The sequence below is a fragment of the Poecilia mexicana genome, unplaced genomic scaffold (genome assembly GCF_051168715.1).
Source record: "Poecilia mexicana isolate PSO_F unplaced genomic scaffold, ASM5116871v1 scaffold_7, whole genome shotgun sequence".
Lineage (NCBI taxonomy): Eukaryota > Metazoa > Chordata > Actinopteri > Cyprinodontiformes > Poeciliidae > Poecilia > Poecilia mexicana.
In genome coordinates, this window is record NW_028263376.1 from 12,374,247 (window position 1) to 12,400,339 (window position 26,093).

At 40.5% G+C, this 26,093-nt stretch overlaps 1 protein-coding gene across 2 annotated transcripts; it reads left to right on the top strand.

Annotated features, from left to right (window-relative positions):
- The first annotated feature begins 1,140 nt into the window (after nucleotides 1-1,140).
- Nucleotides 1,141-26,093, top strand: pik3cd (phosphatidylinositol-4,5-bisphosphate 3-kinase, catalytic subunit delta). 2 transcript variants are annotated; one of them, XM_014985865.2, is made up of 23 exons: nucleotides 1,141-1,387; nucleotides 2,218-2,392; nucleotides 3,023-3,251; nucleotides 4,460-4,692; nucleotides 5,014-5,190; nucleotides 8,759-8,914; nucleotides 11,027-11,113; nucleotides 12,032-12,253; nucleotides 14,524-14,620; nucleotides 14,967-15,097; nucleotides 15,567-15,617; nucleotides 15,721-15,888; nucleotides 16,723-16,844; nucleotides 16,934-17,077; nucleotides 17,172-17,271; nucleotides 17,362-17,528; nucleotides 17,830-17,939; nucleotides 18,851-18,929; nucleotides 19,018-19,185; nucleotides 21,807-21,930; nucleotides 22,434-22,579; nucleotides 22,659-22,791; nucleotides 24,058-26,093. In XM_014985865.2, the coding sequence occupies exons 2-23, from the start codon at nucleotides 2,252-2,254 to the stop codon at nucleotides 24,193-24,195; spliced, it is 3,123 nt and encodes a 1,040-aa protein (XP_014841351.2). In that variant the 5' UTR covers nucleotides 1,141-1,387; nucleotides 2,218-2,251; the 3' UTR covers nucleotides 24,196-26,093. The 2 variants fall into 2 exon arrangements, with proteins under 2 accessions (XP_014841351.2, XP_014841349.2); XM_014985863.2 differs by having other exon boundaries at nucleotides 1,142-1,387; nucleotides 11,024-11,113.

Sequence of the window (26,093 nt, forward strand, 5' to 3'; positions counted from 1 at the left end):
AAAAACCTGACACACACACATTGATGTTGTCACCTTATCTGGAACAAGGATAACATTGGTTCATGTAAAGCTGTCTGAGTTATGGTTAATTCTTTCTGGTATTATTGATATTTTTGTCCACCTTATAAATATTTAATTTAAAGTCTAAGCACAGATGCCTTTTAGATCAGGCAGTTTGTTTAGACAAACATCAATGGAAAAAATACACAGGTCTGAATCTGGGCACTTTTAAAGAAATCTCTTTTTTTTCATATTTGTTAAAATATGTTGTGACAGCACAATATAAGACAGATAATCTGTAAAAAAAAAATCGAGCTCCTCCACCTCCACCAAGTGCTATTATTGGCGTCAGCAGAAATGCACCACTCCCAGTCAAAAACAACCAATCAATTAGCACTGTCAATCAACTCGTGTATGCGCTGCTAAGTATGACATTGGTGGAGAAACAACTTACCTCTCCAGGAAAACTGTTTACCTGCCATTATCAGTAGCTATGGTAACTAGACTGAGTGTTTGTAGCAGTTTAGTTATGAAGACTGGTTCATGTTGGTGAACCCTCTTTCTCTCTAATGTAGCAGAGAGAAAGAGGCATGGTGGGACGAGGATGACTGACAGCACTGAGACCCTCCTACTGCCTCTGATTGGTTGTTTCTAGCATCGAATTTCTGAAAATGGCTGCTGGACTCCAGGGAGAAAGCAGAGGGGTTTGATTGTTTTTCACTAATTATTTGTCTCACATTATACTATCAAGACATAGTGACAGTTTTAGCAAATATTTTAAAAATTAAATTAAGTTAAATATTTTTTTTCAAAGGAGTGCCATACTGCAGCTTTAACTCAGCGCTCCAGTGTGTGACAGGAACCCAAAGGAAGATTAAGATCTTTAAAAATAAAAAATAAAAAATCGGACCCACATTTTAGGTTTCTTCATAACAAATCAAATATAATTACTAAAATGTGAGTGTTAGTCATTCTAATTTGTTGTGCCCTCGTTCACAAAACTTTCTAGAGAAGCCCCTTGTATTTTAATCAGCTTCAGAAAAAAAAAAAACAGGTTCTACAGCTTCCTTTAACTACATGTTTACTGATGCTAAACTAACGGAGCTTATCTTACAGCGTAACCTCTGAGGAGGAAGAGGAGGAGGAGGAGGTGGAGGCGTTTCTGCAGCGCAGCAGCGTCACCGCATGAATGACAGCGCGTCGCGTCGAGGCAGGGAGACACTTTACCGCCGCCGCCTCGCAGGAGCTGCTGGAGCCGCGCAGGACGCCCACAACCCGGCCCGAGCAGGTGGATTTCCGAGCAGCGGGCAGATTCGTCGGGATGCTCCAGCTTCCATGTTCGCCGCGGTGAGACCATGAGGAGATGACCGGGCTGTGGCGCTGACAGGCAAGTAATGTGCGCCAACAGGTTGGCAAAGCTTTTCGCCATCACGTCAACTAGACCCGAGTTGCTGAACGTTTCAATATCGGCTTTTTCTTTCTCTCTCTCTCTCTCTCTCTCTCTCTCTCTCTCTCTTTCTTTCAACCCCCTCTTTCGCGTTTTTTTATTGAATGTTTCCCAGCAGCAGCGCAGTAAATATTCTAATACCGAATCATAGATTGAAGTGAGACGCGTTTCTGTTGTAAGCCAGCTCTGTTCTGCGGAGACAGAGGGAGAGAGACAGAGAGCGGCTCTCGGCGCACGTTTCCTCTTAGTAAAATCAAACATGGTAGTTTGAGTTCAAGGCAAACCGTCAGACTGTGCTCTGTGGGGGTTTGTGGGAAGCAGAAGCAGCTTTCAAAACTGTCTGCACTTTATGGTTTAGCTCAGTTGAACTGAAGTTTACGTGTTGCTTGTCCTGACTTTATTTGTCCTTTGAGTATTTCTGTCTGTGGAAAGGCAGTTATTTAAAAAATAACAAAAAAAAAACCCATAAAACAATCAAGGCCAGTGGCATCCAGTTGAGAGCAGCATGCACAGAAAAATGTATGATAGTCACCAGAAATCTGTTACTGTGGAAGAAAGCTGATGAGAATAAGCAGAGAGACCCACTTTGCTGTCATATTTCATGTCATTCATTGGCTTTACACTTGAACTACACATCCCCCGTCCCCCCCCTCCTCCTCTATCAGATGAGCTGGGACGGTTTTGCTTAGTGCTCATATGCTAATCGTGGCCCTATCATGTTGAACTTGGCCGCCACTTCCTCTGACTGGCTTGTGTTTTCCGGCCAGCAGCAGGGGAGCTGACAGTAAATGAGAGGCCATCACCATGCCCCCGGGGAAGTATGGGACGCAGGAGGAGTGGGAGCAGGACGGAGACCGGGAGATCTACATGGACTTCCTGCTGCCCACCGGGATCTTCCTGAAATTCCCCGTGTCTCGAAACGACACCATCAGAAACATCAAGAAAGTACGTCTCCTCACCTCGGTTCACCTTCTCTTGGTTTAATATTTGTGTTTTCTGTTTTTCTTTTTTTTTTTTTTTTTTGCTTTGTTATATCCCACATTGTTCATGGATCATAAGATTCCCCTGTATCGTTAGTGGGCTTTAATCGATTGACTGCAGATATGCTCTGTGGCTCAGATGACCGCACAGAAGCAACTATAGCTGTTGTTGTCACTCACAATGCATCCGTTTAAAGTAATTGGCTGGCTTAAGATGTGGTTCAAACATTAAACTAATAAAAAATAAATGAATAAGCCGCGGCTCTAGCAGCGCTCGCTGGTTCTCATCCAGCGATTCGAGAGGGAGCTGCAGAAATGCTTCCCAGAGCGAACACGGCCAGATCTGCTGCGAAGTGTGAGTGTGCCAACAGTTCTGCCACTTCATGCTGCTTCATTCAGCCGCGTTGGGTAATGATTCTCTCTCTGAGGCCTCGGGGAAGATTATTTAAAGACGAAATCCCTTCCCGGTCATCCAGAGTTATTTTATTGGAATAGCTCTCGGATGTGATCAGCAGATTTCCCCAAGTGTTTCTGTACTGGTTTCTGCAACAGAGAGCTCTGAGTTTTGTTTGTGTTTTATTTCCACGTTTGTCAGATGGTTTGGAAAAACGCCAGTCGCGAGCCCCTGTTCTTTGGACTGGGTGATCCAGACCTGTACGTCTTCACCTGCATCAACCAGACGGCAGAGCGGGAGGAGCTGGAGGAAGAGTCGAGGAGGATCAGCGACGTGCGGCCTTTCATGTGTGTTTTGAGGCTGGTGGCGAGGGAGGGGGACCGCAGCGAGAAGCTCACCAACGCCCAGATCAGCCTGCTCATCGGCAAAGGTGAGCTGAGCTGCGTCCGTCTCCCAAAGGCCGCCATGGTTCTTTTGGAGCCACTTTGCCACTGGCACGACCTGCTCTGAGGTTATGAGAGGTCAATGTATTACCTGAACTGGAAAACTCCAGTCATTGTCTTTGCAACCTGGAAGTCAGATTTTCTGAGTTTCTGGTTTGAAATGGAGCAAGAAAATCCTCTGAAGTCTGAGTGGGAACGCCGAAGGTCGTAGAGAACCTGTAGAGAGTCGCAATTCCTAGTCCTGGGAATTCTGAATGGATTCAAAAATGCTCGAAAATCGATTTTTAGTCCGCTTAATTGTTTTTAACATTTTTCTTTTATTTAAGAAAAAGCCAGCTAAGCTTAGCTAACGCTCACAGAATTTTATGCGCAAATCTATTTTTGTTCAAATATAAACTGATGGGATTTGATACTGTGTGGCACAGTAGAGAATTTCTTTAAATAAATGTAAAAAAAAAAAAAATAAAGGCTTCTGAATCAAAAATAATTTCCGAAGTGACCATGAAAACTGTAATCGAACTGCTAGACACTGAAAGATTTGCATCTCTGGAAAGTTGCAGAGCAGTATCCAATATGGCTGCTTCAAAAGTTGCAGATCGTGTCTATTTATTATCTCTTCTGAATGTTTGAATCACGTTAACATGGTGGCACAGATAGTTCTCTACAATCTCTGTATGTGATCATGTTCCTTTTATTGTTCATCTGTCCCTTTATAGCCTTGGATGTTGCACACATAAGATGCATTTGGGAAGAAAAACAAAATTATTGTTCTCTTCTGCTTGTTACTTTGTCAAATAGGGGAAATAAGAACCTCAGAAAGTGCTTTATCAGACATGTATGAATAAGCTAAAGCAGTGGTTAGCAGAATTTGTTCAGCTTTTTTCCCCCCAAAGAAAATTAACAAATTTCTTGCATAAAGCAGGAATTTAGCATTAGTTGCTCTTGATAAGCTATATAAAAAAAGGGAAAGGACTCAACAGCTGCAAATTCACAACACAGAAAACAATCTAATGAATTAATAAAAATGGGGGGGGGAAAAGTGATCATTCATGCATCTCCCTCAGGCAGGGTCTTTTCGATTGTTTATTTTTTTCATCACTTTTGCGAAAAAGCGAAGCTTGATTTCCGCCAGAGAGATTTGTTGTTGTGTTTGCGACGTCGCACGTCTAAAGCGTTTTCCTTTGCAAAACGCCAGGTCTGCACGAGTTCGAAGCCCAGAAGAATCACGAGGTGGACGAGTTCCGGACCAAGATGCGGACGTTTTGCGAGGAGAAGTCTCTGGAGCGGCAGAATTTGCCGTGGCAACGGTGGATGGAGTACAGCTTCCCGTGCGAGCTTGAGCCGTGCAGCTCCCCGGCGACCGGCGGGAGCTCCAAATCAAAGCACGGCAAAAAGCTCTTCGTCAACATCAAGTTTGAGTCGAGCGATGTGAGTCGTCCTGCTGTTTTACTGGGTTATGAGTCAACTTGGCAAACGCTTGTTGGTCTCACAAAGAGCGCTGTCGCTTTGATTGGAAAAACATCGGTTCCGACTTGAGTAGATTTAATGTGGGGGTTGATTTCTTTTTTTTTTTTTTTTTTTTGTAAGCAGCATTAAGAAAATTTGGAAATCCCCCACCTACTGCATCAACCCAGCCTTCTAAACATCTCTCAAAAAAAAACAAAAAAACAAGCTCGACGGCTACTTACTTTAAAGTTGCCACCTAAAATTTGTCTTTATTTATTTATTTTTTACGTTTGACTCTTGCAGGAAAGCTTCATGCTGCAGCAGGACTCCCAGGATCTGCCTGTGGCTCTGATGAAGAGCGCTCTGAAAAAGAAGGCCACCGTCTTCCGCTCGGTTCGACAGGAACCCGAGGACTACACCCTGCAGGTCAACGGGAGATGGGAGTTCATCTACGGGCAACACCCGCTGTGCCAGTTCAAGGTGAGGAAAAACACCCCTGGCCAATGTTGCTTACATTCAGTGTCGAGCTAAAACTGCATCCAAACCCAACACATTCACATATGAATCTACATAGACGCGTAGTTTATGACGAATTGAAAGTTGCAAAAGTGCTGATGTCATGATCGGTCCCTTTAATCTTTCCAGAGACGAGAGTAAAACACGATGGCTTTAGTTTAGTCTGAAAATGTGGATTTTATCTCACACGTGAATCAATTTTATTTATTTATTTTTTTCAGACTGAACTTAACAAAGTTTTTTTTGTTTGTTTGGGGTTTTTTTGCACCAAGGCTTTCGCAGAAAGAAATCTAAACTGAATGAAAACACCACTTTGTTTTCAAAATGTTCCAGCTCTGTAAAGAGATGTCGGCCTCGACCTTGAGCGCGCAGTCAGACGTACGACTGCACGCTGATAAGTCATTTTTACTTTGTGTTTCAGTTTGTGTTTATATAACATGAGGGCTTGAGTGGAGATGCACCGATCGATCGGCCACCGGTGGGAATTGGACTTTTTATTTTTATTTTTTTCTCATTGCCACTTTCTGTTTTCTGTTCATTAAATGTATAGAAAACTAAAAACACTCACTGTTTTTAATCTATAAACACACAAATTAACAGCATGTACTGCTATATTGAGCTGTTTCATTTAAAATTAAACAAAATAAATACTGTCGTTGATAAATACTTGATACTCCATATTTTGATTTTCTGCTAAATTCAAAACTAATGCTTCTGGTAAAAGCTGCTGCACATTTTTTTCTCTTTTCTGTTTTATAATCCTTAGAAAAAAAGATCTGATTTAATAGGTCAGTCCTCAAAATAAAACCTATAATTGGTATTGACCAAGAAAACACACCTCGATTGGTTTGTCTCCAGTTTTAAGCCTTAGCAGTCATAACTGTTCACGCTTTTTATCACCTGGACCAAACATTACGTCGTCTGTCTCCCCGATCTCGTCCTTTTCTGTTTCATGTCACAAAACCCCAGGTTATGTTTCTTAACAATGTTTTTAATACTTAAAGACCATCCTCTGACGTTTGCTCAGCTTGGCTGAAGCTTCGTTTCAACTTCTCAAAGCTTTCCGCTATCGTTTTTGCAAGGAACTACGTTATCTTAAGAAGCTATTTTTAGATTTTTCAGCTATCGTTTTCCATTAATCAACTTTCACTTGAGAATTTACCGGTAAGAGAGAGGCGATTTTTATCAACGCTGCAATACCGTGTTGATTTCTAAATGGTGCTGCAGTCGGATAGCTGAATGAGGATGAAACACCTCCCACTCCACTGCTGCTGCAGCTCCTGCAGCTCCCTCTCCTTAACTGGAAAATATTCTCCAAATTTTATGTGATACTATTCAGTGTCCAAAACTGATGCCATATAATACACACCTGACCTGCCAAGCACAGACAACAGGTGGTGTTTTCCATCATGGGGTTTGTTTTTTCCTGCTTTCTTGTAATCCCAAGCATTTCAGAAAACCCAACTCCCTGTGTCGGCTTGTAGATTTGTTTTTGTGCATTGCAACTGATTTTATCTTTTTTTTTTTTTCCTGGGGACTGAAAAAAACAAAAATGAGCAAAAACATGCTGCAAGTTAGAGCTAGGAGTTTTGAATACTTTGGGGAAAAAAAAGTATTCAAAATTATCCTGAGAATTTCAGGATAATTCGCAGGGTGTCCTTGAAGGGTGATCAGAAAGTTGTGAGCCTAATATCAGCTTCAATCTGCGCCCACATGTCGGCGGCTCCTTGGAGAAGGCACCAGGCCTGCCACAATAAGCAGTAAATTTAATCGCATGGTAAGTTAGAACAAACTCAGTAATTTTCCATTTTTCTCGTTTCTTTCTCTCTTTCTACCAAAAACTGGATGTCAAAAGTCTCCAGTCTGGTGCTTTGGGTTCAACTAGCCTCTTTTTTTGAAGGGTTGTTTACAGAGACTTCATAAATCATTTTATTTGTTGTTTTTTTATTATTTATTGTGGATATTTAAAATGTCTTCCAGTTCCAGAGTTAAATCTTCATTAGAATTTAAAGTTTATCGATCTTTGAGAAGGTATTCTTGCATTATTATGCCATTACCATTATATATTCCTTGAAAATGGTCTCAAAGCAACAATATTATCGTTTATCGCGTTAACTTCTGGGACAATTTATCATCCTGGAAAATTTTACACGTGTTCTTGACCTTTACCTTATTTTATTGAACTTAAAAAAGTGCATCAGAGTCCATGTAGTCAATTTATGGTTTATAACCTGGATCTGCTTTTTTATTTAGAAGATATTCAATAATTAGGGGGAAAATGTATCGTTAAGCAATGAACAGAGAATTTATTAATTTCAACTTCTGGCTAATCTTTAGTTTCCTTTAGTCTTTAATTTTGGTGTATGATGGCTTTTCTGACAACAAATAAATAGATTTTTCTTTTGTTTGTTTGCTATTTATTCTTTTTTCAATAAACCTTTTATCGATAAATCCACAGGTCAATTAGAGCGGACTGCTTTTTGGTGAAGGGGTCCCTTAAAGTGACGGGAACAAAACATTTCTGCTCTGCAGAAATGTGTTGAAAAATTAAGTGTTTGTTTAACTATGAATGCTGTATGTAAATAAATATCCAAAATAGTATAGATATTTTAAAGATAAATTTTTCTCACTTTCATGTAACGGTGAAAGTTACTGCCAGTATTCTTCACACGGCTGCCAGGTGTCCAAATGAAGAAATCAGTTTTGTTCTGGGCTCAGATATTGTTGAGTTTTATCTTTCTGAAGCAACGTTTCCCAAAATGTGGTTTCATTCAGACCGAATCAGATATTTTTATAGTTTGCTGTATTTGTTCCTACGCTCTCGAGCCTGCTGGACCTGCTGCAGAGAGGCACTTAGCACAGATGTCACAGTAATTCCTCCAACAGGCTCTCTCTCTCTCTCTCTTTCCATGAAGAAATGTCTTGCAGAGCTGCCAGTAACCTCCCATCATTTATGTCCTTCTTCTACAGGAATTCAAAGCAAATGTACACGTTTGTAGCTAATTTTAAGCTGTGTCGCTTAAAAAAAAAAAGTAAAATAAAATAAAACACACTTATGCGGACGGACAGTTGTGACAAGAAGCGAAAATCTTCATAATCAGTTGGTTTCATTTCAGGTCTGCAGTTTGGGCTTAAGGAAAAACTGCAGCAGCTGAAAGCGTGTTTATTCACACGTCTGTACGTTAGTCTGGACCCGTGCTGGTCGTCCGACGTAAAGCCGGGGCGGCTGTCGCATCAGAGGCGGGTTGAGTCGAGACTTTTGGTGGCAGGAGGCTCCCCTGTTGATTTTGAAACCCCGGCTACCTGATGGAGTGACTCATATCTGTCCGGCAGTGCTGCAGAGAGGAACTGCTTCCATCCAGACATAATGAGATTTTCACTGCATTAACTTACAGCAAATGAACAGCCTTCAGGAGTTTAACCAGTGCCATCAGGACGCTGGGAGATATCTGTGGCTGCTGAGCTGACTGATTGCTCTACCGGTAAACAAAAAGAGAAAATAAAAAAAAGTCCTCTTTTGTTTTCTCCCCAGTACATTTTCTTCTGTATGAGGAATGGTCAGAACCCCCAGCTTACCATGGTGCACCACTCCACCATCAGCAAATACCAGGAGGATCAGGGCAGAGTGTGCAGCCAGATGTACAAGACCCGCTCCCTGTCCAGACCGCCTCCTCTGCCCCTGAAGAAGGTAAGGAGTCGTCGCCCATTAACCCAGCAGCGCTCTCTGTTTCCAGTTAATCCTCCACCAGCCTGTGAACTTTAGCATGCTTACAACTGCAGTGCAAAATGACGCGGATCAGACGGAGCCGTCTCAATAAATACAAAGATATCCACAGGTTGAGCAGGGCTTAGACTTTCCAAGCTTGTTTTAAGTTATTGAATAAAAATGGATGTTTACTTTCACTAAAATTTAAGGAACAGATAAAAAATGCCAACATTTTAACAATTTTATTCACTGATTAAAAGGCTACTCGGAGGTTGTTTGAACTTGGTAGGAATGAACAGCACGTCGTAATCCTTTCAAGGTTTTGCACCAACCTTGCCCAAAAATCCAACATGGCTGCCTTGCACGTAATTCTTAGTGACAGTTGCAGTAAACAGTTTAGGCTGTTTGATTTCTGTCAACATGTCTCAGTAAGTCTGTTGCGCACACTGAACTGATTCATTTAGGCAACGGGTGTGAAAGTGGAAAAAGCAGAGAAATGTGTTGGCTTGTGTTTTTGTATCAGAGATGTTCAGAAGCCATTTTTTTCTGATTAAGTTTTTTTTACCCAAAGTCAGAGTCATCAATTCTTTAACCCTACTTTCATCATAGTTTAAGGACTCTAATTATTATACTGTGATAATTAACATTGTTAATTATCTTTCAATTTTGAATACTTATTAACAGCCGTGCTTTGTCAATTTATCATTGACTTTAATCTGCTGAAGTCTTCTTCATATTATATTGAACATTTTATCAAATGTAATATGGAATATATATATATTCCCTCTTTAGAGTCAAATTTTGAGTTCCTGTGTGGAAATTAAATAAGTTTTGAACATCTGAATGAACTGGAAGTGTTTTTAGTTTGACGATGTCAGACAGAAAGGAGATAAGGTAGGACGTTACGTTTAAGTGTATTTTGTTATGAAATCATCCAAAGTCACTCCTTTGGAGAACCACTCATGTGGTCGTCATTATGACTGTTATGAGCCGTTACCTTCCCATAATTCACAAATGCCACTGATAGGCCTGTCACAATAATCAACAGATCAATTAATCGCATGATAAGTTCAAACAAGCTCAATAGTTTCTGTTGATATGATTTATCGTTTACCTCTTTTTTTTTTTCTCTCTTTCTACCAAAAACTGGATGATAAAGCCTTCAGTTTGGTGCTTCGGTCTCAACTAGCCATTTTTAGGAGGAATAATTTTGTTTACAAAATTCATTTTATTTGCTGTTTTGTCTCTTTATTTTGTGTTATAATTTAAAGTTTACTGACCTTTGAGAATGTGTTCTTGCATTATTATTTTTGCCATTAACTTTTTATTACTCACAAATGGTCTCAAAACAACAATATTATCGTTTATCGCGATAACTTCTGGAACAATTTAGCGTCCTGCAAAATTTCTTATCGTGACAGGCCTAGCCACTGACTAATAATCAAGCGCCTTCTTTCAGAGTAAAACATATGCCGCTGTGCACCACCTATCAGAGGGATCTCTAGCTGACTTAGTTCCTTCCTTTTTTTTCTTTATACATGTAAATAATATTTGAGTCTTAAACTAGGAGTCAGAGTCAAGTCTCACGTCTTCAGGACACGAGTCTAGGTCAAGTTTGAAGGTTTTTATTTTTGTAATTCAAGTCCAATTTGAGTTTTAGTCTTGCACTCAAATCACCGTCTCTAAAGCCATCCAGAGGTACATGCAACACAGTTTTAGAAGTCTTTCACCTTAGCAAATGACGTAGATGGCTTACTTTCACTTGCTGTAATTAAATATAAAGGAATCCAACTGTTATTCAAACCAGAAGAAATTAACTTAGGCTACTGTTTGTAGAGAGCTTTTTCTCTCTCCTTTTTTTTTTGACAGCTTAAAGCTGCAGTGGCGTTTTGTTTGCATACTTTTGAAAGAGTAAGTTTGTTGTGCACTTTGAACGTGTTGCCAAACAGGAAACTGCGCCAAGAGCACTTAGATTACACTTAAGGCAGGGAATGCAAATTTATTTTTAGGTAAAAAGGACAAAAAAAAAAAAAGAGAGAGGGAGAGAATAATCTTTCCTCCTCATTTTCCTCCTTTCTCTCTCTCCTGCAGCAGAACACCTCCTCCCTCTGGTCCATACATGAGCCCTTCTACATTCACCTCGTTCACGGGAGCAAAGTCAATGCAGACGAGGGAATGAAGGTCGGTGTGGTTTTGTGGAGGTTTTCTCACTTTGCTGCTCAATGAAATGTGGCATTCGCTTGTTTACCAATATCTCAACTTCAGTTGTAGGAACTGTCAGGTTGACATGCAAATGACAGAAGAGGGGGGGGAGGGGAAGAGAAAGGTGCAGGCCGATGGGGGCTGGGGGGGGAGAGGTGGGTCACATGTCCAAACCGCACGTTTCCCATAATTCATCAAGTCGGTTGGTTAAAACTTCAAAACAGGAAGTGGGGAGGGCCTATCTGGCTTTTTATGTCTCACTCTGAGGCCTAAATTCTAAGAAAAAAGGCGGGCTTCGTGCTCTTTCCCCTTCTCTTGCTCTCAGATGCGCTTCTTTTTATGGCTGTTCGTCGCACACGTCTTGTTACCCTTCGCGTGTCGGCCTGATCTGCAAAAAATATCCTCCTCCTTCGTTTGTGTTTTGTGTTTCCTCTCTATGACAAAGTGCGTAACTACCTAGGCGTTTTATTGTCAAGAGTGTGAACTTCGTGACTCACGCCAAAGTCGCCATGTTGCCTTCCTTTGGGTCCATCCAGCCACTGGCATTCAGAGACTTTAACCATTACGAAATATAGATTAAGATTTTTCCTAATTTAGGATGAACATTTTGTTTGCGCGGTGTTCAATTGTAACTCTGCGCTCTTTGTCATGCTTCCTGGACCAACCCTGAGAGTCACAGCAACCTGTTTACATTGAGAAGCGTCGACCCTTTGACTCATAACTCGAGTGACACAGGAAGCTCTGAATCATCTATCGCCAATTCTGTGAATCTTCCAAAAACAATCATCCTCACGCAAACAGCTAAGCGCTGCAGCATCCAAACCGCAGCTGGCGGCCTTGTTCTAATCGCCCCCACAAATGTGTAAATGTGTGTTTGCGTGTTTTGCTCCAATGCAGCTCGTGGTGCAGGCCGGCCTCTTCCACGGCAGCGAGCTCCTGTGCAAGATGATGACGAGCTCGGAGGTCACGGTGTGCTCCGAGCCGCTGTGGGACCAGAGGCTGGAGTTCGACATAAACGTGTCCGACCTGCCGCGCATGAGCCGCCTGTGCTTTGCGCTCTACGCCGTCATCGAGAAGACCAAGAAACCCCGCGGCACGAAGAAGAAGAACAAGAAAGCGGTGAGCGGCCCGTCGGGGTTTTGGGATTTAGCAGCTCAGGCTGACGGGTGTAAATGAGTTGGCAGGTGCAAACGCTCTGCTGCTTGTGTTTTGGTGCGCATTGTCTGTGTGCGATCTGTGGGTGTGTTCTACTGGTTGTGCAAGTGTGTTCAGTGGCAAGGCTGTGGTTAGCGTCTCATCCGGTTTTGCTCTTTTATCTGCACATTAGTCCAAGGAAGGAAGGAATTCTAAATGCATACTCACAGTTGACACCCACACACTCAAAGCTGGACTTTTTATTCATTGCTAGGCATTGGAGCTTACGCTGCGACGGCCTATAGGAGCACCAAGCAAATCGTTCCCACTGTGGAGCCCTTTTTTTGTGTGTGTTGTTGCAAACGTTAGACTCAAATCAAGATGCGAGTTACTGGCCGATTCTGATTTCTGAGTCATTTGAGTCAGAAAGGTTTTGACTGATGTCACAGTTTAACTGTTTGTAATTTGGATGCAGTCATTTTTAATCTAATCTAGTTATTTCATATTTGAGTCAAGGGAAACCTTCCCAGCACACTCCTTTATGTCCACAAACAGCAAGAACATCAAATAACACACAACAGCCTTGCTTAACTCTTTAAACCCATTGAAATGTTGCCACATTTTGTCGCATTACAACCACCAACCGCATTGTCTTTTATTGGTATTTTATGTGACAGACCAACATAAAGTAGGGAGGCAGAAGGAAAATGATCTGGTAAAAATCTTAACCAATAAAAATGTGAAAAGTCTAGATTGTATTTGTAATTTGGGCCATTTTACTTTGCAAAATTGTCCAACCCAGTCGGGTTGGATGAAGAGTGTGTCTGACATTGATTTTTACATTTTTCCACGGATTCCACTACTGTGTTGAGGATTCCGTGAAATGCATGGGAAGGAATTGCTAATATTTCATTCCCTTAGTACAAATTACAAACATAATGATCAGAAGAGTCTAAAGAAAATACTTGCAAAGTTTATGGTTGCAAATGGAATTTAAAGACCAGAAATAATTGAGACAAAGTTATGCGCCGCTTTTCATCAAGATTATGTAAAAAAAAAAAAAAAAAAATAGAAACATGAAAAACATTTTGATACAATTTAGATTAAGGTATAAAAGGTATAGGTATAAAAATTGACCTAATATTTATCATTTGTAAGGGACATGATTCTCTCACTGTGTCTACAAATCTCAAAACATTCAATGTAAAGAAAATATAACTCGGAGAATCAGAATGTAAACTTGGATGATTTCAAATCCCCTCACATTCAGAGCACCACGGTGCCGTCTCATTTGTTTAAGGACAAACTGAGGTGTTTAGTTGAAGTTGAAGATGTTGCACACTTTCTGAAACTAGTCGTCAACAACATCAGTGCAATGAAACAAAACTGAACAGAAACCTATGCCTTCTTATTTCACGAACCAGTCACCCTGCGACTAACCAGTTCTAACAAAGTGAACGATTCTCTCCTCTGTCCATTGTCAAGCTGGTGTTTTCAGCACTAAACTGTGAAACCAGCGTGAAAGGTAAAGAAGCTTCCCCACACCCACTCGGTGAACAACAAATTCCCCTTTTTTTCTGCAGCTGTGGTCTGAGCATCTTTTGTTATGACAGCGCTGCAGCAGCTGCTGGCAGCATGTCTGGCTGCGCCTCCCTGAATAAGTTGCCCAGGTGTGTTTCCAGGGTATCGGAGCCACTTCTCCTTTCTTAGCCACTTCTCTTTTCTGATGTCCAGAAGAGAAGTCTCGCAGCCAGACGGCAGGCGGAAGTGGGGCTATTTTAGCTCGACTTGTTTGTGCCTCCGTCTTAATCTGCGCGCATCTCGACTCAGATATATTTGCGCTGTTTGGAGAAATGATGAAGTAACGAAAGTTGTTGTTTCTAAGCCCTGCTGGGAGCTTAGTTCCTTTTATCCATCACGACAGAAACGACAACCAGAGAATGTTTTTTTTTTTTTGCTAAAGCCGCACAGGTTTTGTATCCATAAAGTGTAATTAGCACTGAACAAAATAAAGGCAACGCTATGAGAGAAAGCTATTAATCCAAGACCCAATTGTGCATGAGCTCAAGCGCACTAGATAGGCACATATTCACCATCAGATCAGGATGTTCTGTCAAAAAACAGAATTATTTGAAAAAAGTTTGAATGAGTAAAAAGGTTTTTTTTTTTTTTTTTAGGTAGTTCGCTATATTTCTTCTTATATGCTGTGACTACTTGTTTGTCGTTGAAACCTAACCACCGCTGCGTGTCTCCAGGACTGTCCGATTGCCTGGGTAAACACCATGGTGTTCGACTACAAGGACCAGCTGAAGACCGGGGACTTCCTCCTATCCATGTGGCCATCTGTACCTGGTACTTCCTGTTCCTGTCTTACATTTCCCTATCTCTAAAAACACTTGACATGATCACAGCATCTTTCGCCGACCCCTATGATGCCATCAGAAATGCCCACAGTGGGGAGCGATGCAAAATAAACCCAACGTGTGTGTTGCCAGTTGTTGGCAGACAAGCTGCTCGTTAGACTCAGTGGTATTTAAAATGCAGTCGCTTCTTGTTTTTCACTTGTTTACATGCTGTTTTTATGTTCAGACTGAACGCGCAGCAAAAGCTTACAGGGTTATTCGCAGATAACATTTTTCTCATAACGATGTTTACCTCCAACGCAAAACGTTTTAATGCACAATTTTGTTCACCACAGATGACAAAAGTGACCTGCTGAACCCGATGGGGACGGTCCAGAAGAACCCCAACGTAGACAGCGCCGCCGGGCTCCTCATTCGCTTCCCTAACATCCGGCCTCATCCGCTCTACTATCCGCCCCTTGAGAAGGTAGTTTTATCCTAAATGTATATGGGCAGCCTTATTATTATTATTATTATTTCAAGATGTCACATCATGTTTACACCCCCTAAAAACAGGAAGTACTGTATAGCAACTTCAAAGTTACCAGATCCACTGAACTTCTCTGAAGTTTGAATTAATTATTTCTCAAGAAGCAATTTTTTTGTACTAAATAAATGTACTCAAAATAACGAATCACAATCAGCGATTTTGGCTCACACTGTTTGCACAAGCAATTAATTTGACTTCAAGTTTTCAAGGTGTGCAGACACAAAGTATAGACATTTAACTCTATATTAAGTACAATATTGAGAAAAGAACAATACGTACATATTTTTAAAGACGACATATTGTTTGATTGTTCGGAAAGGATGGATTTTTCATAAATATTCTCTGTAACTGTGCACTGTTGCAGTAGTGAAAGAAATATTAATTTTCTGCCTCCAACCCATTTCAGACTATCGATCCAGAAATGAACGGCAACACTGATTTTCCCTCCAAAGACGAGGTAAAACAATAAAACCCTGAGGCGTTTCTAAAACCTGAACGCTGCCAAAGTAAAATGAAACAAAGCTGAGTGAGTTGTGTGCTGCTTCTTTGTCTTTTTGTAGTACTTGAAACTAAAAGAAATCATGGACAGCAAAAACTACACCGAGTTTTTTGAGGATGAGAAAGAGCTCCTGTGGAAGCTCCGAATCGAGGTCCGCGACTATTTCCCCGAGTGCCTGTCCAAGCTGCTTCTCATCACTAAGTGGAATAAGCGTGAGGATGTAGTTCAGGTGTGGAGACAGTTAGATTCTTTTGTTGTTTTGTTTTTTAACTCAACTCATGTGCAGCTTATACATATTCCAAACCCTACATTAGCTTCAATGGGTTGTTTATTTTATTTTACTTTCAACTTGTGAGAGGTCTTATCCAGACTCCATACTCTCTTACTTGAAGTTACATGTTCTCTCGTCTTTCCCATTTTGAAGAGTACTAAGAGAAATTAGATATTTTTTATGTTTCATTTTGCGTTTGATGCTCAAAAGTACACATTTTACAGTCTGCCATACTTTTTGTGGTTTTACCTAAACAGTTTGGACACTTTTTATAGCCTTATAGGCAAAAAAATAAAATATTCAAATAATATTTTGAACATATGATATTCAAGGTTTCCCCAGTTATTCATCCAGTGGCCCGTCGTGTTTTGGGGTTAAAAAAATGTTTAAAGTTGACAGAAAATTTGAAAATATCACTTAATAATTATATGCTATCGAAAGATTGGAAAATTAACACCTGAACACCAACTATAAAAGTCTTAAAAAATACAAACATTTTAAAAAGCCTTAAAAAAAAAAAAAAAGCAATGCTTAGCCTGGTGGGGGCAAAAGTAAAGCCTGGTCGCCCACCAGGCTTATAATACACTGGGGGAAACCCTGATATTACTTGACAGTATCATCAATGAGTTCAAATGCACCCTAACACCAAGGCTTTGATCATACTTTGGATATGGCATTAAAAAGATTTGTTATTTATACCTCAGTCAGTGGAGGGGTTCAGCGGAGCTAGCTTACTGAAATGGCAGCCTTATCAGTAATTAAAGTAAGAAATTGTCTTCTTGTGCTTGTTAGATGGTGAGTTTACTGAAAAGCTGGCCTGAACTCCCTGCCATCCAAGCCTTGGAGCTGTTGGACTACAGCTTTCCTGATCCAGCAGTCCGGTACTTCACCATCAGATGCCTCAAGAAGCTCAGGTACATCCACTCGCAGAAAACAGCCATGAGTATTTCTGTTTTTGAATATCAGCAGTGATTAAAAAAGAAAAGGTTTTTTTCTTCCACAGTGACGATGAGCTGCTGCAGTACTTGATCCAGCTGGTCCAGGTCCTGAAGTACGAGTCCTACCTGGACTGCGACCTCACCACCTTCCTGCTGGAGAGGGCGCTGTCCAACAGGAGGATAGGACACTTTCTGTTTTGGCATCTTAAGTAAGACATAGTCTGATCTCATAATAGTATTTAAAAAAAAAAAAAAGACACAAGATACATTTTTTTTCTTGACATTTTTTGTTGTTTACTGTAGATCGGAGATTCACGTGGCATCAGTGAGTTTACGTTTTGGCTTGATTCTGGAGGCTTACTGCAGGGGAAACATCCACCACATCAAGCTTTTATCCAAACAGGTAACACGCCGCTCGTTCAGACGTTTGACTCCCACAGTGAACATATCTGCTGTTCTAAAACTCAACCTGCGCCCTCCCCCCTGCCCCCAGAACGAGGCTCTGGGTAAAATGAAGGCCCTGAGCGACATCGTCAAGACGGGCTCCCAGAAAATGACGGTGGACGACCTGAAGCTGTGCATCAGGCAGGAGTCGTATCTGGAGGCGCTGTCGGACCTGCTGTCGCCGCTCAACCCCAGTGTCATCCTGTTTGAAATCTGGTCAGCATTACACACACATACGCACAGCGGTTTATGCCCTCTGTCTGAAAAATAATTACCAAAGTCTTAAGGTTAATTCACCATAAGAAATGGTTCCATCTTTATTTACTCTCTCTAAAACCCTACAAGTTTTGTTTTACGAATAGTTGCTTAAAATAAATAATTATCAGTATAAATGCATATATTAAAAGGTATTTTTAGATATTAATTTAGGGGAAATATAAGAAAACAGAAAGTATTTTTGTGAACTCTGAGACATATTTAAAAGGTGGAATGATTTTCATTATGTTTATTTTCACAGCGCTGACAAGTGCAGATTTATGGATTCAAAGATGAAGCCGCTCTGGCTGATGTACAAGAACCCTCTGGAACAAGCAGACATGGTCGGCATCATCTTCAAAAATGGAGACGGTGAGAAATGAGATGATCCTAAAACGCCCCCTTGCACATAAACACTTGACCTTTGTTAACTTAGAAGGTAACTGTGACTTTAAATTAACAAAAGGTGAAAATGAAAAGGTTAGACTCTAAACTGTAAATGAAAGATGCATTTACAAAGGAGATGACGCCTTTCTGGATTTGAAAGGCATTATCTCCCAGCTTGTAACCTGGAAAATATAACACGCGGAACTCAATTAACATCGCAAAAGATGCCGTGGTAACGTGTGGTAGTAGCAGCATCATGCTGCAGGGAAGTTGTCTTCAGCGCGATCAAGGAAGCGGGTCAGAGTTTGTGGGAGGAAGTAAATCTGTTTGAGACTCCAAAAGTCGAGGCAAAACATTAATATTGCAAAGTGTTTCTCCATCCAGTTCGACTGGGTTTTTTTGCAAAGAGGAAGTGAATTTTTTTTTGTATCCTTAATATGAATGAAACTAGAATCCTAAATAACTTCTTTGCACGGATAGTGGTTAGACAAAGTGTTGACTCAGAGCTGCTAAATATAAACGCAAAGCAAACGGTTCTGTTCATGCTGAACTTGAATTCCAGACTATATTTACCAATGATGCTACTTAAAGTATTTTGTCCTTTCAATTTATTTAGGGGTAGCAGAATGAAGGGGGTTAAATACAAATGCAGGCCACATCGGGGTTTTTTTTAATTATTTGTAAAAATGTTTAAAGTGTGTGTTCATGAATTCTTTATAATTATGTCTACATAAAAATTAAATACATTGACGTATTTATTTGAAATATGGCAAAATGTGTCGCAGTTTGAAGGGGCATGAATACTTTTTGACTCAGTTGTAAATTTTACAATACGTTTTTTTTTTCTACATTTTTTTCTCTTATTTTCTTGCTTTGTTTTTGTTTGTTTTTTTCAGATCTCCGGCAGGACATGCTAACCCTGCAGATGATCCGGCTCATGGAGAACCTGTGGAAGAAAGAAGGCCTGGATCTCAGGTGGGATCCGCTTTTCTCGTCCTGCTTGATGCTTTGAAAACGAGAAGAGCTCGTTTTAAACTAAATCCTGCTGATCCCGCGCTGTCAGGATGATCCCGTACGGCTGCCTGTCCACCGGGAACAAAACGGGGCTCATCGAGATCGTGAAGAGCTCCGACACGATCGCCAACATCCAAAGGAACAGCAGCAACAGCGCGGCCACCGCTGCCTTCAACAAGGACGCCTTGCTCAACTGGCTCAAGTCCAAGAATCCGGGGTGAGTAAAGTCGACGGAAACGATGTGAATTAAACCGTCTAGATACATTATCATTCCATCTGGAAAGCGCAATTGCCTTTTATTTCAAAAACTGCATCGTGTGCATCATGTTTGAGCCGAAGGACTATTTTAAGCTTCTAAGAAGCCGCATGGGATCAGTGGGGTTTGTTTATGCAGATCTTCTACTAGCAAACGGCCCCAGTTCCACACAGGGGCCTCCCCAGTGCGCCCAGGACAGCTTCGTCATCAGCCCCGTCCCAGTTGTGAATGTGAAAGTAGCTCCTGCCGTCTCTCTGCGTGAGATGTAATGTGTTCGCCTCCAGAAAATTAACGTCTCAAGGAGGCAGACGAGATATTATTTCCAATTTTGTCTGTTAAGATGAAAAGACTAATAGAAACTTTATGTTTAAAAAATCCTAATAAGGTGGTGTTATGTTATAACTTTATTTTAGCACAAAATAAAACTAATCTGACGTAGTGTGGCAGCCTTACTGCTGGATGTGTAAAAAGCACTTTCTAACACTTTTTATGGATTAATATTAACATCAATCAGATCAAATCTAATGCACTTTATAGACATTATAACATATTCTTGTTAATAATCTACAATTCGCTGCAGTGCTGAGGAGGATCTAAAATGCTGAGGAGGATTGCAAATAATTTGTTTGTTTTAGACATGTGTTTCTCATGAAATTACATATTCAACCACTAGTTGGCAGCAGAGCTTGCGCTCCTCTACCATGTTGTGTATTTCTGCAAACAACCTAAGCATCACATGTGTTGCTACATCAGCGATTTTTCTCATTACGCTCAATGGAAATGAATATGTACATATTTTTGGCTTTGTAATATAATTTAAAACAGCTGGTCTGAATTTGTGTACATCCCCTGCTAAAGATGGCTCCCAAAGGCTGGTTTCTGCTCAGTGACTGTCAGCTTCTTGTTCACGGCCAGCATGGGTATAAATCGGAATGTCATTGATAGAAATTAGATTACTATAATATATAACGATGGGTTAAACCATAAGCTGAAATGGATTTGTCAGACGTTACCCGTCTTCTTCAAATGGTTTCCTGCTCAGACCAGAACAATTTGCTAACATCTTTTCATGGAACAAAGTGAGGTTCAGGCAACTTCATCAGATTTACAAAAACATCAAAGAACACATTAATCAGTAAAGATATTATAACAATCTCAGATGCCAGGGCTTCTGTCCTAAGAGGTACCCATTTATGGCAATTCAAATGTTTGAAATACTTTAAGTAAACCATCACATAAGTTTATACATGTGACTTTTCCATCTGCAATATTTTTTTTATCTCTCATGAAATTACATATTCAACCACTAGTTGGCAGCAGAACTTGCTCCTCTACCATGTTGTTGTGTATTTCTGCAAACAACCTAAGCATTCAATTCTGCACTCCATAAATTATATTTAGCAATTTTTTCTTGATAAAGTAGGAGTTGCTGTTGTGACAGAAAAATGTAAGAAAAAAAATCTTTATAGTTCTGTTTAGACCTGAAGCAGAAGAAAGACTTACGTGTTAAAAATGAAAAAAAAAAAAAATGTTTTTTTATTACTTTTATGTTTTTTGCAGGGGCCTATTTGGTTTCCAAGTGTCCTCAATGGGAGTTTTACCCTGATCATCATTAAGATTTAATGAAAAGAGTTTTTCCCACAGCCTTCATCTTTTTCGGGACCTAATCAGATGGTGAACAAAGCTATGAACCAAACTCAAACCTAATATAATCCATAATACATTTCCTCCTCAAAGTAAATATGTTAGTCATATAGTACATGTGGGCTTCTCTTTTACTCTCTGTAGCGTGGTGGTGTCCTATTCCAGTCTTTTAGACATTTAGATGCATCTCTGCACCAAAAAAACAAAAACGATTCAAATGAACCTTTTAATTCTTATAGCCCTCTGTGAAATATTCATCTTTACTTCTACTAACCAGCTGCCATGTAAGGAGGCCATTCTTTAAATATGGCTTTTGGCCTTTGAGATATTCAAAGAGGCCTTTCTGTTTCCTGCCTCTCAAAGATATTTGTGTGACTGGAATATTTAATTTTTAACCTTTGCGTCAATGAAGTTTGAGCCAAAAGCTGCAGCGTGTACAGCAGGTGGATTCCCGTTCATCCTGCTGTTTTTCCGAGCTGCGTTTCAATGCTGCAGCAGGACGGGACGAAGTGCACCGGCAGCTCCTTGAACAATAAACGAGAGTAGATTTTTATTTAGTGCCAAACCGTCTGAAGGTCTCGCATTCTCTAAAACCTCCTTGAAGACATGGGACTGTTGGACGAAATGAAAACAGGCTTTGTACGTCACTCGGCAGCACAGGCGCAGCTGACCACACGACAGAACAGAAAGGTGATTATCTTAAACGCTGCAGAGACCGAAGAAGAGCGGGGGAAATTATCAAGAGCTTAACACAGCGGAGTCCATGCTCCTGTAAGCTAAAAGGATGTGACGGTTGATCATTAAGCTGCCACAGGATCTGTGAATACTTTACGCATTGTGTGCAACAGCAGGAAAAACTGGAACAGTAGGAATGTGCTGCACGAATAAAACCCGTTTATGCTGTCTTTCTTTCCTTCTCTGACTTCATGTTTCTCCAGGGACAAACTCGATCAAGCGATAGAGGAGTTCACTCTCTCCTGTGCTGGCTACTGTGTAGCTACTTACGTGCTGGGGATTGGAGATCGCCACAATGACAACATCATGATCAGGGAAACTGGACAGGTCAGGTTTAGCGCACTCGCATAAATCAGTATTATTTTTCTGTTGAGTTATTTAGTCTGAATATCGTGGGCCTGATCAAAGCACGTATCCTCCAAGAGCAGAGGGTTTCAGAAAGACGAGCAAAGTTTGTGTCAGACTTCACAAGAAACGTAAGGGTAAAATTCCTGGAAGTTTTTCGCAGGACATCTGAAACACTGCAGCATATTTCAGACTGGTAGTCACGCACACTTCACATTTCGTAGTAATAACACAGCAGTTGTTCAGATGGCGTCGAAAACGTCCAAACCTGACCTGCAAGAACAGAGTGGCAGAATGCCATTATTTTTTTCTCTTGCATTCATGGGAGATAATGATGTCTGTTCTCTTGGAGTATGTGCAGGCCTTAAACTTTATACATCCAGTGAAAAGTCTAGTTAATCAAGGCAGGCCTGCAAAGTAAAATATTCAACAGATTCTATGCATTGCCAATCTTTCTAACGGAGACAATAATCTTTCATATTTAGCTGTTTCACATTGATTTCGGACACTTCCTGGGAAACTTCAAGCGGAAACTCGGGATCAACAGGGAGCGTGTGCCTTTTATCCTGACATACGACTTTGTCCATGTGATCCAGCAAGGCAGGACAAACAACAGTGAGAAGTTTGAAAGGTACTATAGCACGTAATGCATTCACCAAGGGGCTTCGGGGTTATGTTTAAATACTTACAGCGATTGTCTGCTCTGTCAGGTTCAGGGAATACTGCGAGAAGGCCTACAAGATCCTGTGTCGAAACGGGACGCTGTTTGTCAACCTTTTCGCCATGATGAAGGCAGCGGGGCTGCCTGAGCTCTCCTCCTCCAAAGACATCCAGTATTTAAAGGTACTAAACTTAGATCATTTTTGCATGAGTCTGTATATGGTTAGTATTGTGATAACCTTCATCAAAAGCACTACATCGTATCTGGAGTGATTTTATAAAAAAAAAAAAAAAAAAAAAGTTTTCTGTGACATTTATTCTAAAAGGACTGTAATGAATATCAATAACTGTACATACCATGATTATGTTAAACACATTATGTCTTTGTTGGACTTTCTATCATTTTCAGTGTGAGATTATTTTACTGCTATACGACTAAGCATTTCCTTTAGGATGTTGCGATATTTTTTGTGATTATTGCAGCTGACACAGATTTTATGGCACCTTTTTCAAAAAGTTGAGGTCACAGTTGCAATTTTTTTAAGGTTTATTTTTCCCATTACATGGTCTTACCAAAAAGTTTAAATTGCTACACATAGCGTTCCAAAAACAGACAAGATGGTTATTATTTAAAGGACCTTCTTAAAATAACACCCTTAAAACAATAAAGTCCTGTCCTAAGGTGCAAAAGAGTAATTCTTTATTGGTTGTTCAAGTTAACAAAAGATGTTTACACATTGTAAACAAAAGAAAAAAACAAAAATAAGGCAGATGTTACCAGTTAGCATCACATGTTTTCATCTTGCAGGTTCGACGATCGAGACGTGGAACAAGAAAATAAATTAGAATAGGTCAAAGGAGATTGGTCAAAAGTTGTAGTGATTGGTCAGAAAAGAAGGAAGTACAGAAAACATTAAGGTGATTGGTCAGATTTGCCTGAAAAATTGTGATGGCTGGTAAAAATCGCAGGTTTGCGCAGAATTGCGACTGATGAGAGAATTTACTTCAATGGTTGCGATTGCGATGCCATCACTTCGGGGAGTTTTCCTTCTTTGCACACATAGCTGACTGACAGCTCACAGGCTCTCACATTTGGAGCGGTAGGAGTTGTGCTGCCTGGCATGTTATCAAAAGAGCTTCATGAGGGCCTGTGCCCCAGATACACAGGTTTTTTGTCCTGACGGCAGCCCTCTAAGATTCGACTCCTAATGTCAGGATCCTTCCTGCAAGTCTTCTGCCTCTCCTGTCTTGAACACTTTGAATACTGCCACTTCCACCACAAAAACAAACTGAGATGTAAAATTTTAACATCTTTGAAAAAAGGGTGATTTTTCTTTTTTTAAAATAGTGGTATCCTGGAAAAAGAAAAATCAGACTTGTGTGCCTTTTAGTTACAGTGGCTTCGTGACGATGAGAATAATTTTTCCATTTGTGTCTCGTTTTCAACAGGACTCTCTAGCTCTGGGCAAATCGGAGGACGAAGCGCTGAAGAATTTCAAAGTGAAGTTCAACGAAGCTTTGCGGGAGAGCTGGAAGACGAAAGTCAACTGGATGATGCACTCCTTGGCCAAAGACAACAGGCCGTGAAAGAGCACCGCACCGGTGAAACCTGCCAAAAATGATGACTTTTAACTTATAGACAGAAAAAACAAACAAATGAGAGATCTAAATGTACTTTGACACATGGCATTCAAACACAGACAGCAGCAAATGTTTACATGCCAGCGGCTGAGAAACAACTAAACAGAAGCATCCAGCAGTCATTTCAACACAGGCCTTTTCAAAGTCAAGGACATCTGCTCCCGTTATCTTTCTTCCATCTAGAGAATGAACCGTCTTACCCAACCAAAACCATAAATGTATATTGGATTTAGTGGAAATTGGTACTTGAAAACCATCTGCTCCTGCAAAGTGCATCACCGAAACAGGAAGTTCATCTCGGCAACTGCATTACTCAGCAGAGAGCGAGCTGCAGACAGCCTGTGGGATGACTTTAGATGGCGACGCACCGGATGGCAACGGCTCCGTCACATATTGTCTTGAACTGCCTCTCTCCGACAGTGTTGTGTATTTTTATACTGTGCTTTATTTAATTAAATTGGTGTAGAGAACTTGTAAATTCATGATGTTTATTTTAAATTAATTTACTGTCGTCGTGTCATTGGCCTTGAAGCTTTACTGAGTGCCAGTATACGTTAAAGCCTTGTGCACATTTAATGCGAGGCACAAAGTTTCTCATTTCTGTTTTCATGAGCGCACCAGAGGACCAGGCTTTGTCCAGAATCTAGCTATAGAGTCATTTTTGCATTAAAGCTTTTAATGCCATTGTTAATGTTTTGTTGTTTTTTTTTTTTAATAAAAAAAAAGAAAAGATTATCTTAAGTTTGAGTGCGATGCAGGAGGAAGCAACATGTTGCTTTGCACAAATACGGGAAACAGGCTAACCTCGCATCTGCCTACGTACAACTCTAAATTTCACAATCTGTCGGGTATTGAGCATAAGAGTTGCTTGTAGAGAGAAACACAGTCAGACTCATTTGTTTACCTCATTTTTTTTTTCCTTCTGCAAAACAAAGCAACTGTCTGGAGTGTTGATGCTAACGAACCAACCTGAAAGTGTGCTTCGTGTAAAACTGATGGATTTTCTTTGAAATGCCTTAACTTTTAAAGACGCACGCCACTGGCAGGTGGGAGGAAGAAAACTTGAGATGCTCTAAAGCAAAAATATCTTGTGAAGAAAGAGGAAAAATGCTGAGGGTTGCTTCTTGAGACAATCGGTTGGAACAAACAAACAAAAAAAAAAAAGCCATTTACTTATGGATGTGCTTCTCATACTGTGATTTTGGTCACACCGTTGATGTCAGAGGTCAGTGTGGACAATGCATACTCTCTAAGAGTGTTCACTGTGTTTGTGAGTTTGTGTGTGTTGTGATATTTAAGTTTTGCACTTCCATTGACATTCTTGTCAAGTGTGCCAGGTAACATGAAAATATTTTATGCTTTTAAGGTCAATCACTGTCATAATTTAACTGCAGCACAAAGTGCTTTTTGTCAGCTTAAGTGGGGCTGTGTACTGTTTGATTTTATTTCCAGATGTTTTTTTTAATTATTATTTTACGTGCTGCATACTCCACTGTATGTCCTGAAAGGACTGCTTGCCTTTTTAAGAATATATATTGTTAAACAGTCTCTTCTTATTATATGAGTCTCTGTGCAATGACGACGAGAAGAAGAGCAAGTGTAGCTGTAGATCTAACAGCACCGAGTTGACGATACTTATCATTTCTGTCCTTTAAAAGGGGCCTCACTAAATACTGCTTCTTTAAGCAACACTGGGGGAAATCAGTCGCTCCTTTGGCCAATTAAGTATGACGCTGTTGCCTTTTATGCTGGTTGTCATTTTTAAATTGTTAGAAGCTCCTTTAAGGTCCATGCCAGATTGTCAGTTGTGCAGCTATAGCAAATAAATTATCGTCGAAACATAA